We start from the raw sequence: 14,292 nt of genomic DNA on the forward strand, positions 1-14,292 counted from the left end.
TGCTCATGTTTTCCCCCTAATCTCACCGTCTATTAACTCCATGTACTATGTCTGTTGTTCTGTACCAATTGCTGTTCATTTGCAAAGCAAATGAATCCAAGTCTATGACATAGGCTTAAAACCCTGGCCTAGGGACAGACACCTGCTTCTTATTGCCACCTGTTCTCTTTTCATTTAACATCATTAACTTCTACTCATTTTGGTTCATAGACACTACCCAGTTAAAGTTTCGGAGACGTTCTGTGCTTGTCACTGTTTGTGACTGTTAATTTAGTTCCTAGGACACTTGTTCTTTGTTGGGGCATAGATGACAGATGTTTAGCTACCTATCAGCTACGGCATCCTACGGTTGTTTTAAAAAACATTGTAAAATAACATGTTGGCATGGAACGTTCTACTTCATAGCGCTGTAGTTGTGCTTGTGTCAGTTATGTTAGTGTTTGTCTTCATTTATCTTGGGGAAGTTTGTAGTTTGGTAAGATAGTTTGTGTATTTTCAATTGTTGAGTAGTACATTTCGTTTGTGTTTCGTTGCCATTCCATGTTGATTCCGTGTGACTTTTTGACACCACAGACATGACATAATTTTGTTATTTAGTATGCTACTGTAGCATGCCCCTTTTAATGGATGCCAGGTTGACTATGTACTGGCAGATTCAATTGTGATTTTTTATAACAACAATGTAAACAACATATTGTGCAATAGTGGAGAAATCAACAGAGAGAGAGATTTCCCTGTCGTCTGTCAGGCAGGTACCTGTGTCTGTCAGTCCCCTAATCTCAGAGCTGACAGGCCAGAAACCTCCTGAAAGTTAACGACAAGGAGACAGAGCTGAAGCACACACACACACACACACACACATACTGTGCTATATTGTCTTAGTGATCAATACAGAAGCTATACTATTCGATACAAACTGCCAACACAGCAGTTTCATAAATGAGACAGACAACACCATGTTTACGGTGTGGAACAAATATAAACTCATTTGGGTACTATTGTGTCAACATGTTTTCTCATGGTAATGCTATTTTGCCTTCAGAAATGTTAAATCCTGCCCAGCAACAATACAAGGCCCAGAGTACCTGGAGGAATTTACAGTAGCATGTCTTTTAAAAGCTGCATGGAATGAAATCTTGAGTCTCGACTTACACTGCTACGATAATTATTCTCCTATTCCCATTTTCCCCCCTGGATTCTGAGACGTTAACCTACTTTCAAGAGGGTGTTTATGATGAGCGAGAGTGTGTGTGTGTGTTGCTTCAGAGGATTGGAGTGAAGTTAAGTTTCCCTTTGAACATGCAGAATAACAGAGATCAGTGCCGTTCATAGGTATTGCATCCAACTCATATTGGGACAGGGATGGACCTGCACAGTGGTGTGAATGTACAGTAGAACTCGGACTCCGTCTTTCTTCCTTTGTGTTCTGCAGTCAGCAAAGGGTTAAATCTGGATTTTATATATGGTGGAAACCATCCCTAATATTTGGGAGTTTTCTATAATCCTTTGTCAGAAGTATCCTTAGAATTGCCAGTGTATCTTCTCGTCCATAAAAAGATGGTGGAACACAGCAAATTAACTGTGTGTGTGTGTTTGTGTGGCCAGTCCTGTGCATGAGTCCTGTTGACTCCAGTTAGGTAATACAGTCAATGGTTGAAGCTTTAGGTGCAGCATTTCCTAGCTCTGTAGCTGTCTGAGTAGCTCCTATGTCAGTCATTTGTGAATGGATCAAAAGCCTATTTGATCCTCATCACATTGACTCTTGTATTGTTTTTTTAGAGCTTGCTTTTCCTTCCTTCCCAAAATCACAAATTCATACAAATGTGATATTATACATGTGCTATTTAGCGGCATAGAATCGCCATTGTCAGCATAGAAGTGTGCTGTGTTAAGCTTCAGTGAGTCTGTTGGCTGGGACAGACAGGCATTTCTATGCCTTTCTGTATATCTGAAGGGGTATTACATAAGGGAAAGAAACAAAAAACGATCATATTTTATAATCACCTGGTAGTATTTGTTAACCTGTTGATGTTTAAGTTTACTTTAAACCTCGGAGAAGTTAATGTTCTCTGTAAGAAATCATCAATTCTACATGTACCAGGAACACTTGGAGTGGGATTTTGACAGTGCTAAAAATGGTATCACTTTACATACTCAGCATCATAGCTATCTATTTCAAAACAAATCTACACTCTTTGATTTAAACCCTGTGTGGATTGTCTACTTTCTCATAGGTACACTGAGTGGTTTTGAAATAAATGCTGTTGTCTCCAGTGTTGGGAGTGACTTCTCTAACACAATCTGCACATTTTTATTCGGTCAAAATGAAGCCCCAGGTGTCATGCTTATGCAGGCATTATGTCATGCTTACGTAGGCATTATGACAGTCTTACGTAGGAATTATGACAGTCTTATGTATACCCCTTCCAGCCTAACTGAAACTAACCCTCCCCACATGCAGTGCTTACTTCCTCAGCATTAAGGGTAAGGATGGTCTGAGACTGAGTACAGTGCCCGTATGTGAAAGATTATTCTGCTGCTCTGTTTTCACACTGTACTGTAGTGGCTTCCATCGTGCGATATGACTGTGCTGTCGCCTGTCGATGCCGACCCTGGATTGGTGTCAACACTATTTCACTTCAGTTTTTTTGGAACTCACTGAAATTCAATTCATGCATTTGGATTTTCTTTCCATATTATGAATTCAATTCAGTTCCTCATCATGACTGTACTGAAATGTAATTGGTCCCAATCCTGCCCGCCTCCACTCTTTTTCCCCACCCCACGTAATGTGTTGCTCATAACTTTGAGCAATCTCAAACGAGTGAGCCTTACCTTCTACTCTGTTCCCCCTCATCTTCGACAGATACCAATTTTGTTCTTGGGAATGCTCAGATCGTGGACTGGCCCATCGTCTACAGCAACGATGGCTTCTGCAAGCTGTCGGGGTACCACAGGGCGGAAGTCATGCAGAAGAGCAGCACATGCAGGTACAGTACACTGCCTTCCATCTGTTTTGTCGATTTATTTAACAGCAACACTGAACAATAACCGCCTACATCTCAGAAAACACTGAGGTGCAGTAGTGCCAGAGTTAGCTTTCTTGTACTTGTTGTTGGGTTCTTCTTCAGCTCATTTAACTCCATCGTTCCTACATGCAGAATTATTTTCAGATCATGTATATTCAATTACCAGATTCTTTGCTTCGTTGATAACCTCTTTTACTTCAGCCCAACAGGATTATATAATTATGCAGAAAAATTTACATTGAAAAGAAAAATTGCGTAAAACAAGAGAATCACCTTTCCTTGCCAAACTAAAGCACATACTCTACATCTAATCCCAGTCAGCAAAAAATAAGAAACAAACCCCTATTCAGACTCTCCGAAGGTGACTTGTTCAATGTCAGCAAGCTCTGCTTGCTCAGCTCCTAACAAAGCCAGATTAGTTGTTGTGTGAAAAAGCATGGGTGTTTTTAAAGCCCCTCTTACACATTTTACAATTGCTGGGATAAAGGTATTATATTCCTTATTTAAGGTACTATTCTCTGTTCTTTAAGTTCAAACTAAAGTTGTGAGAACAATGAGCACATCTTCCATAAAGAAACAACTGAGAACTTGACACCAATCCACTTTTCACAGTACTGAGCCAAACTGTACTGGGCGGGCCTGGTGACGCATCACCATAGATTCTCTGTGTTGGGAAGGACAACATGAGAAAACATCTGAGCCAACACATTGTTGTTTGGGTCGACCATATAGTGGGGAATCAAACACAACATTTCGGGAACCTTACGGTAACCTTTGTCTGGCAATTCTAGCTGAGAAGAACCTCCGTCTGAAGGGAACGGCACCAATCCTAGCGTGTGATGTGTCGAGACATGTTCCTGTCAGGAGTGATGTCAGATGAAGCCGACAGTCTTAGGGAGATGTTGCACCCTAGCAGTTATTGTCCAATAAGAAATGCTTGTCTTAATCTTCTTTTGCAAAACATTTTGCTGCAGTGTGCCCTAATGAACACAACCCAGACTGCCGGTGCATGGTGTGTCAAGATATGTTCCTGTCAGGAGTAATGTCAGAAGAAGAGACTAGTCTTTGGGAGCCGTTGCGTCTTCACTCCTCTCGAGCAGCCCCCAAAATAGTCTCATTAGAATGACCCTGTCATTCACAATTCAAAGCTAACTGAACTCCAGACTTATTTATAGACACACTGGAACAGACCATACCTCGAGAACTGCAATCAGTGGTGTGAAACCAGAGTGTGTTAAACCAGAGAGAGAGAGTGTGTGTGTGTGTATATATACACAGTACCAGTCAAAAGTTTGGACACATCTACTCGTTCAAGGATTTTTCTTAATTTTTTACTATTTTCTACATTGCAGAATAATAGTGAAGACATCAAAACTATGAAATAACACATATGGAATCATGTAGTAACCAAAAAAGTGTTAAACAAATCAAAATATATTTTAGATGATTCAATGTAGCCACCCTTTGCCTTGATGAAAGCTTTGCACACTCTTGGCATTCTCTCAACCAGCTTCATAAGGAATGCTTTTCCAACAGTCTTGAAAGAGTTCCCACATATGCTGAGCACTTGTTGGCTGCTTTTCCTTCACTCTGCGGTCCAACTCATGCGAAACCGTTTGAATTGGGTTGAGGTCGAATGATTGGGGAGGCCAGGTCATCTGATGCACCTTCTTAGTCAAATAGCCCGTACACAGCCTGGAGGTGTGTTTTGGGTGATTGTCATGTTTAAAAACAAATGATAGTCCCACTAAGCGCAAACCAGATGAGATTGCGTATCGCTGCAGAATAAATCACCAGCAGTGTCCCCAGCAAAGCACCATCACACCTCCTCCTCCATGCTTCTCAGTGGAAACCATACATGCAGAGATCATCCGTTCACCTACTCTGTGTCTCACAAGGACATGGCGGTTGGAAACAAAAGATCTCACATTTTGGACTCCTCAGACCAAAGGACAGATTTCCACTGGTCTAATGCCCAAGTCTCTTCTTCTTGTTGGTGTCTTTTAGTAGTGGTTTCTATGCAGCAATTTGACCATGAAGGCCTGATTCATGCAGTCTGTAGTTGATGTTGAGATGTGTCTGTTACTTGAACTCTGTGAAGCATTTATTTGGGCTGCAATTTCTGAGGCCAGTAACTCAAAATAATTTTTAGATATGTATAGTGTAATTGATGTGTAGATAGGTGTAGTGTAAATTATGTTTATTGATGTGTTCGTGCAGGGCTCATCTGACAAAGAGGCCTTGGTCTCAGCATCTCCCTGCTTAAAGGTTAAATAAAGTGTGTGTGTGTTGCTACAGAGATGACAGTTGGCTGGCTGATCTTTCTCATACCTTTCTTTGAAAGAACCTCTGGCCCACTGTGTAGCATCATGATCAGTATGCCACCACTGTGCTGCTGGAGCATTCTAACATTCTATGGCGGCAGCACCTCTGGGACCACCAGGCCTTTCACATGATCAATTCCACCTCTAGCACACCTGAGTCTAGCTAATGAACCAACACATTAGTTGTTTAATCATCAAGCCCTTGACGAGTTGAATCAGATGGGCTTGAACAGATCTACTAGGCCCGGGGTCTACAAACACTTCCTTAGGTGAGAAACAAGACAATCTGCCTGCCACACCTCTCTGCCCACACGGGTGTAATCTGTGATGGGATCTGTGATTTGACTCGCTGATGTTGAGTCCCTGTGAGGCCGAGGGACAGAAGTGTGTGTGTGTGTGTGTGTGTGTGTGTCTTGGAAGAGTCCCCTGATGGTGTCATCTCTGTTAGCATCTACAAGCATCAGCCCATTCGGCCCACAGGGACAGGCATGTAAGGTAGGGAGAACGTTTAGGCAATGAATACTCCCGGGGTCGGGGGGCGAGAGAAATAGACAGTTAAGAGTCACAGCGAGGGAATGAGAGAGAAGTGAAAAGGACAGAGAATTCAGATTGTGACATTGTTTGTGGAATCATACGAAAAACTGCTAAGTACACTTAACACACCCTCTACGTACTTGAGTTTTAATGTTTGTTTTTTCATAAAAATAAACCCATTGTTTTGTGTTTCCTAGCTTCATGTACGGGGAGCTCACAGACAAAGATACTAGCCAGAAAGTACGGCTAACGTTTGAAAACTACGAGATGAATTCGTTTGAAATACTCATGTATAAAAAGAACAGTAAGTACCAATTGAATAAAACATTTAAAAAAGCCTCATAATGCAAATGTATTCAGCCATTTCTTATGAATATGTACAATAATGTTCCAACGCCGCATGGAACAGCACGGATGCTGGCGATCAGGGGCCGCATCCACAAAGCGTCGCAAGAGTAGGAGTGCTGAGTTAGGATCCAATTTGTCTTGTAGATCATAATGAATCAGGGGGGACCTGATCCTAGATCAGCACTCCTACACTGACATGCTTTGTCAATACAGGCCCAATTTATAACTCCCCAAATAGTAACCTGTTGATGGTTGTGTTCCCCATTTGATCGATTTGTATCAAACAAATACTGCTATAGATGAAGCTGTGTTTATTCACCAGTGTATGTTCTCTTGTCTCAGGAACCCCGGTATGGTTCTTTGTGAAGATAGCCCCTATACGAAACGAACAGGAAAAAGTGGTGCTGTTTCTGTGCACCTTCAGTGACATCACAGCCTTTAAACAGCCAATAGAAGATGAAACCTCGAAAGGTGAGTGACAGTTTGAGTGGCAGCAGAGAATGTGATCCTACTGTACCTTCCTGGGATAGTCCCCTATAGATTATACAAATCAGTCTTTATTATACAAAGCTTTTTAGGGTTGTGTGTGTGTGTGTGTGTGTGTGTTTTACAATAAAATATCATAACATTATTATAAAAAAATGTGTTTTGTCTAAAGCCTTTATCAGGGTGTTGCTTTTTATCAAAGCACATTGTTTTATTAGTAATAACACTCGGACTAATTAATAAGTTCAATCTTTATCATCTTTTGTAAAACTATTAGCACTCTCACTATCTTCACACAGACTGCTAACCCCAAAACATGTTTTTTTGTTGCCTCAGGTTGGGGGAAGTTCGCTCGGCTAACTCGTGCTCTGACCAGCAGTAGAGGGGTGTTACAGCAGCTACAGCCTACTGTACACAAGGGAGAGAACGTTCACAAGCACTCCCGCCTAGCTGAGGTACACTCATAGTTCTGTTGGGAATGTTTATATCTCTACTCTCATAAAGCTAAGGCATGCGTCTGTATTTATGTCTGTTGTGAATGTTTATAACTCTACTCTCATAAAGCTAAGGCATGCGTCTGTATTTATGTCTGTTGTGAATGTTTATATCTCTACTCTCATAAAGCTAAGGCATGCGTGTGTATGGGGGAAGATGTGTGTGAGCTTGTTGCCATTCCATTTGGCTATGGGTGAGGCATGTGCCCCCGTGCTGTGTATTCATTTGTCTCTGTCCTTTGTGATTACAGAGATGTACAGAAATGACACATGCACACTCATATACACACTCGCGAGCACACACACACACTTTTCTCCCACACACCATATATGGATGTAACAATCTGTAAGCAACCTTTAAGTGAACTGTAACCTCTCTGTTTACCCCAAACCCTTCTTTGATTTTATTCAATCAAACTCATCAAAGATATACAATCTGCAGGTCCTCCAGCTGGGCTCAGACATCCTCCCTCAGTACAAGCAGGAGACTCCCAAGACGCCGCCCCACATCATCCTCCACTACTGCGCCTTCAAGACCACCTGGGACTGGGTCATCCTCATCCTGACTTTCTACACTGCCATCATGGTTCCGTACAACGTGTCCTTCAAGGTCTGAACCTTTGAATTGAATTACATATCATGTATCCCTGACCAAGACGGCTGCCATTATTTACATTTTTGTCATTTAGCAGATGCTCTTATCCAGACCAACTTACAGTTAGTGCATTCATCTTAATTAATATACCTATGTGAGACAACCACATGTCACAGTCGTAGTAAGTACATTTTTCCTCAATAAAGAAGCTATCAGCAAAGTCAGTGCTTGTTGGAAAAGACCAGTGCAAGAAATATAGTGCATTATCCTATCTAGGGTGCCATTTGGGACTTGGCCAAACTCAACCATAACAAACAGTATATTACCAACACATTCTAGAGCTATGCAAGCTTGTGACATCAACCACTCTATTTTATGTTATAAACTGTCTCTTCTCTACAAAAATAAAGATCCTGTCCTTAGGGATACAATATATATGTAATAACATTGTAATAATTTATTATAAATGTAATAATCTCGGATGTATAGTGGATTCTTTCCCCTACTGTAACACAGATTCTCTGCTCTACGAAGATTTTCTCTGCTCTACTAAGATTTTCTCTGCTCTACTAAGATTCTCTCTGCTCTACTAAGATTCTCTCTGCTCTACTAAGATTCTCTCTGCTCTACTAAGATTCTCTCTGCTCTACTAAGATTCTCTCTGCTCTACTAAGATTCTCTCTGCTTTACTAAGATTCTCTCTGCTTTACTAAGATTCTCTCTGCTCTACTAAGATTCTCTCTGCTCTACTAAGATTCTCTCTGCTCTACTAAGATTCTCTCTGCTCTACTAAGATTCTCTCTGCTCTACTAAGATTCTCTCTGCTCTACTAAGATTCTCTCTGCTCTACTAAGATTCTCTCTGCTCTACTAAGATTCTCTCCGATACTATACCAAAGATTCTCTCCCCTATTATTCCAAAGATTCTCTCCCCTACTATACCAAAGATTCTCTCCCCTACTATACCAAAGATTCTCTCCCCTACTATACCAAAGATTCTCTCCCCTACTATACCAAAGATTCTCTCCCCTACTATACCAAAGATTCTCTCCCCTACTATACCAAGGATTCTCTCCCCTACTATACCAAGGATTCTCTCCCCTACTATACCAAAGATTCTCTTCCCTACTATACCAAAGATTCTCTCCGATACTATACCAAATATTCTCTCCTCTTCCAGACCAAGCAGAACAACGTGACGTGGTTGGTGGTGGACAGCATTGTAGACGTTATCTTCCTGGTGGACATCGTGCTCAACTTCCACACTACCTTTGTGGGCCCGGCCGGAGAGGTCATCTCTGACCCCAAGCTCATCAGGATGAACTACCTGAAGACCTGGTTCGTCATCGACCTGCTCTCCTGCCTGCCTTACGACGTCATCAACGCATTTGAGAATGTGGACGAGGTCAGTAGTGTGTGTGTGTGTGTGTGGTGGGTGTTCGTCATCGACCTGCTCTCCTGCCTGCTATATGAACTCATCAATGTGTTCTAAAATTTGGACGAGGTCAGTCTGACAATATATTGGTAATTTAGCTTTTTATAGCTTTTACCCCACATCCCTGGTGTTGCCCCTTCCAACACCATACTTTACCCCACATCCCTGGTGTTGCCCCTGCCAGCACCATGCTTTACCCCACATCCCTGGTGTTGCCCCTGCCAGCACCATGCTTTACCCCACATCCCTGGTGTTGCCCCTTCCAACACCATGCTTTACCCCACATCCCTGGTGTTGCCCCTGCCAGCACCATGCTTTACCCCACATCCCTGGTGTTGCCCCTGCCAGCACCATGCTTTACCCCACATCCCTGGTGTTGCCCCTTCCAACACCATGCTTTACCCCACATCCCTGGTGTTGCCCCTTCCAACACCATGCTTTACCCCACATCCCTGGTGTTGCCCCTGCCAGCACCATGCTTTACCCACATCCCTGGTGTTGCCCCTGCCAGCACCATGCTTTACCCCACATCCCTGGTGTTGCCCCTGCCAGCACCATGCTTTACCCCACATCCCTGGTGTTGCCCCTGCCAGCACCATGCTTTACCCCACATCCCTGGTGTTGCCCCTGCCAACACCATGCTTTACCCACATCCCTGGTGTTGCCCCTGCCAGCACCATGCTTTACCCACATCCCTGGTGTTGCCCCTGCCAACACCATGCTTTACCCACATCCTGGTGTTGCCCCTGCCAGCACCATGCTTTACCCCACATCCCTGGTGTTGCCCCTGCCAGCACCATGCTTTACCCCACATCCCTGGTGTTGCCCCTGCCAACACCATGCTTTACCCACATCCCTGGTGTTGCCCCTGCCAGCACCATGCTTTACCCCACATCCCTGGTGTTGCCCCTGCCAGCACCATGCTTTACCCCACATGCCTGGTGTTGCCCCTGCCAACACCATGCTTTACCCCACATCCCTGGTGTTGCCCCTGCCAGCACCATGCTTTACCCCACATCCCTGGTGTTGCCCCTGCCAGCACCATGCTTTACCCCACATCCCTGGTGTTGCCCCTTCCAACACCATGCTTTACCCCACATCCCTGGTGTTGCCCCTGCCAGCACCATGCTTTACCCCACATCCCTGGTGTTGCCCCTGCCAACACCATGCTTTACCCCACATCCCTGGTGTTGCCCCTGCCAGCACCATGCTTTACCCCACATCCCTGGTGTTGCCCCTGCCAACACCATGCTTTACCCCACATCCCTGGTGTTGCCCCTGCCAGCACCATGCTTTACCCCACATCCCTGGTGTTGCCCCTGCCAGCACCATGCTTTACCCCACATCCCTGGTGTTGCCCCTGCCAACACCATGCTTTACCCCACATCCCTGGTGTTGCCCCTGCCAGCACCATGCTTTATCCCTGGTGTTGCCCCTGCCAACATCCCCCACATCCCTGGTGTTGCCCCTGCCAGCACCATGCTTTACCCCACATCCCTGGTGTTGCCCCTGCCAACACCATGCTTTACCCCACATCCCTGGTGTTGCCCCTGCCAGCACCATGCTTTACCCCACATCCCTGGTGTTGCCCCTGCCAACACCATGCTTTACCCCACATCCCTGGTGTTGCCCCTGCCAGCACCATGCTTTACCCCACATCCCTGGTGTTGCCCCTGCCAACACCATGCTTTACCCCACATCCCTGGTGTTGCCCCTGCCAGCACCATGCTTTACCCCACATGCCTGGTGTTGCCCCTGCCAACACCATGCTTTACCCCACATCCCTGGTGTTGCCCCTGCCAGCACCATGCTTTACCCCACATCCCTGATGTTGCCCCTGCTCGCACCATGACCTAGTAGTCTAAGCCCAGTGAGCCATTTGAACCAGCCATTAAATTATTGAAATGTCAGAGCGTTTCTTTTCCTGTCTGACCATTTAAGTTATGTTTGGCTTATGACGGCACCTACTGTCCTAATCCTTACCCCTCCAGAAACCCAACACCGCCTTTTCTCAGTCTTCCTGACTACCCAGAGCGCCGCCTGTTATATTGGCTTATTTTACTAGATGTGTGTGTCTAGATATGAGTTCAACCTGTTGACCAGTTTATATTACTAGAAGTCAGGTTCCATTTGAATGACCACAAACCTGCCGGCATTTATTCGTTTTATGGCAGCCATATTCAGTTATAAGGGTGGGTTGTTGGTTCTAATATGTGACTCCGTCTTCTGTGTGTGTGTGTGTGTGTGTGTGTGTGTGTGTGTGTGTGTGTGCGCGTCACAGTAAATAAAGACCCCTCTGTTTTTTGCGGTTCTCTGAGTCTCCACCTTTACAACCAGAAGCTGCTCACCAAGAGATAAGAAGGGAATGCAAGGAAAGGGAAAATTCTCTTTGAATAGAAAGAAAATATCCTCCAAAGAGAAACATATTAGCCCCGTCCCTCCTACCCTCGTCACGCATTATTAAATGATGAAATTAAACCCATTTATCCATGAGTGTTAAATCATTGAGTCACAGGCAAATCCCTTGCAGAAAAACCACATGATTTCACTTGTGGAAAATCACATGACTTGTGTTTTTGAACACTTTACATGTGATCATGTTTTCACATGTGTAGTTCCATGTTATCACATGTTGCTTTGTCACATGTTATCAAATGAACTTCATATAAGATTATCTGATCACATTAAACGTGTTTTTGGAACACTTCACAAATTCATGTTTTTTCCTTAATTAAGGGGGATTATGACTGACTGCTGCAGTAATAGGAAATATACGCGGAGTTTACAAAACATTACATGCTCTTTCTATGACAGACTGACCAGGTGAAAGCTGTGATCCCTTATTGATGTCACTTGTTAAATCCACTTCAATCTGTGTAGATGATGGGGAGGAGACAGGTTAAAGAAGGATTTTTAAGCCTTGAGACAATTGAAACATGAATTGTGTACATGTGCCATTCAGGGTGAATGAGCAAGACAAAATATTTAAGTGCCTTTGAAAGGGGTACGGTAGTAGGTGCCAGGCACACAGATTTGTGTCAATCACTGCCACACTGCTGGGTTTTTCACACTCAACAGTTTCCTGTGTGTGTCAAGAATAGTCCACCACCCAAAGGACATCCAGCCAACTTGACAAATCTGTGGGAAGCAATGGAGTCAACATGTGCCAGCATCCCTGTGGAATGGTTTCGACACCTTGTAGCGTCCACGCCCTGACAAATTGAGGCTGTTCTGAGGGCAAAAGGGGGGGCAGCTCAATATTAGGAAGGTGTTCCTAATGTTTTGTACCCTCAGTGTATTATTGCTGTCATTTTAAATCTATGAAGTGTTATGTATTTTTTGGTTACTTAGGGTCAGTCTCCTTACCAGATAATTCTGTAGTGTGTCAGTAGTCACACACCCCATGGTGATGGTATCGATAGATTTGGAAACACCTGTTTCAGATCTGTAAGTCAAGGTAAACATGTCTGAGGCACAGGGTTGGGTTCCATTTGAATGAAGTGAACTGATATTGCTTTTGAATGAGGCAAATGGGAATTGAACTTTTCATTATTTTTTCTGACTTGAAATAGAATTGACACCAACCTTAGATTAATAATTGGAGACGCCGATATATTGTAAGTCCCAGAGTGTCTTGGGTACGAGTAACAGACATTTCTGAGTTCCTAATCTCAGAAACCCAGAACAAAAACCTTGCGTAATTGCGTCAGATGCTGTATTTAGTTCTGGGCGAAGACGTGTTCTAAAACTTCCTAGAAGGAAGAGTGGAAACAGAGCGGTAGTGCCATCCTTTCTCTCTGGTTGCAAGTTACGGGCAAGTCTATGGGCCAAATGTCTCCCCTCCCATTTCGAACATTTGAAAGATATGAACACCTGTGAATCGTGATTGGTCCAAATGATTAGTGGCAAAATATCTGCATACCAAAATAGAATTGCTCATTAGTCGTCACATCCACAGTCTGACAGACACTACGATACCAGTTATCTATACCCTGTTTGTCACTCTCTTTTCCTTTTGAAATGAGCTGACTGACATACATTTTTCTCTTCAGGGGAAGGGTTGGGAAACAGATCGAGGTCACTGTGAAGGTAATTAGTCATATTGTCCCCTCCATTATTACCTTGTGAACAGGGTAGGGTAGGTTACTTTTTAAATGTAATTTGTTACTAGTTACCTGTCAAAATTGTAAGCAGTAATGTCACTTTTGGATTACCCAAACTCAGTAACGTAATCTGATTACATTCTGTTACTTTTAGATTACTTTCCCATGTAGAGGCTTTAGAAGAAGACAATGTATGTTACCAATTGAACGACATCTATTGCAGGATAAATCAATGTTAAAGTTTACATAGCTGGCCATATATGGATGTTAAATTTGACTTTATGGGTTGGTTATGTAGGCTTCTTTTAACCCATCGCTTTCTACTACATATAATATGATTAAAGGATATATATATATATATATATATTATATAATTTATAAATCCTAAAACGGATGTAGGAACTACAGATAGACTTAAAAAGGGGCAATCAAAGTGTGTGAGTTTGAGCATTAGGTCTATGGATGTATTTTTTTTTATCAGTATGAATTAGATTGAGTAATAAAAGCCCTACTTTTATTCTATAGGCTGGGATCCACATTATGCAGCTGTTGCAATATGCATTTTTTTGGGGTGTCCACTGGTTTCAAAAACAATGATTAATAGGCAGCTTAAACTTCTTGATTTGAACCATTATTGGGTTCAAATATACATTTCGATTTGTGAACAAGCCATCCACAACAACCACAATCCGTCAGGCGCAAATAGCTAAATGTGAGGGCAGCAGTGTGATTCACATCAATGTGCTTTGTAGATATCAATAATACATGATATCCATATCGCTGTAGACTACACCACTACTGTCATCCTTTACCTCCAAGCGTTTATTCAAGTTGGATGATCTTTGGATGCCGACAGCAGTCACACCATTGGAAGACATGGCTTGGACTGTAGCCTACAAAAGCCTGTTCCTATGATCCATCAAACCCATTTGGTGTGTCGTCATA

General features: G+C 43.3%; 1 protein-coding gene across 1 annotated transcript in view; it reads left to right on the forward strand.

Annotated features, from left to right (window-relative positions):
• The window catches only part of LOC135510054 (potassium voltage-gated channel subfamily H member 1-like), an 89,587-nt gene that overhangs the window by 3,220 nt on the left and 72,075 nt on the right, over window positions 1–14,292 (forward strand). The window contains exons 2-7 of the mRNA XM_064930854.1: window positions 2,867–2,990; window positions 6,085–6,191; window positions 6,578–6,706; window positions 7,058–7,176; window positions 7,658–7,825; window positions 8,990–9,214. Of these exons, the coding sequence (XP_064786926.1) occupies window positions 2,867–2,990; window positions 6,085–6,191; window positions 6,578–6,706; window positions 7,058–7,176; window positions 7,658–7,825; window positions 8,990–9,214 (872 nt within the window). The remainder of the gene's footprint in view (window positions 1–2,866; window positions 2,991–6,084; window positions 6,192–6,577; window positions 6,707–7,057; window positions 7,177–7,657; window positions 7,826–8,989; window positions 9,215–14,292) is intronic.

Source organism: Oncorhynchus masou, chromosome 23, assembly GCF_036934945.1.
Source record: "Oncorhynchus masou masou isolate Uvic2021 chromosome 23, UVic_Omas_1.1, whole genome shotgun sequence".
In the NCBI taxonomy this organism is placed as follows: Eukaryota; Metazoa; Chordata; class Actinopteri; order Salmoniformes; family Salmonidae; genus Oncorhynchus; species Oncorhynchus masou.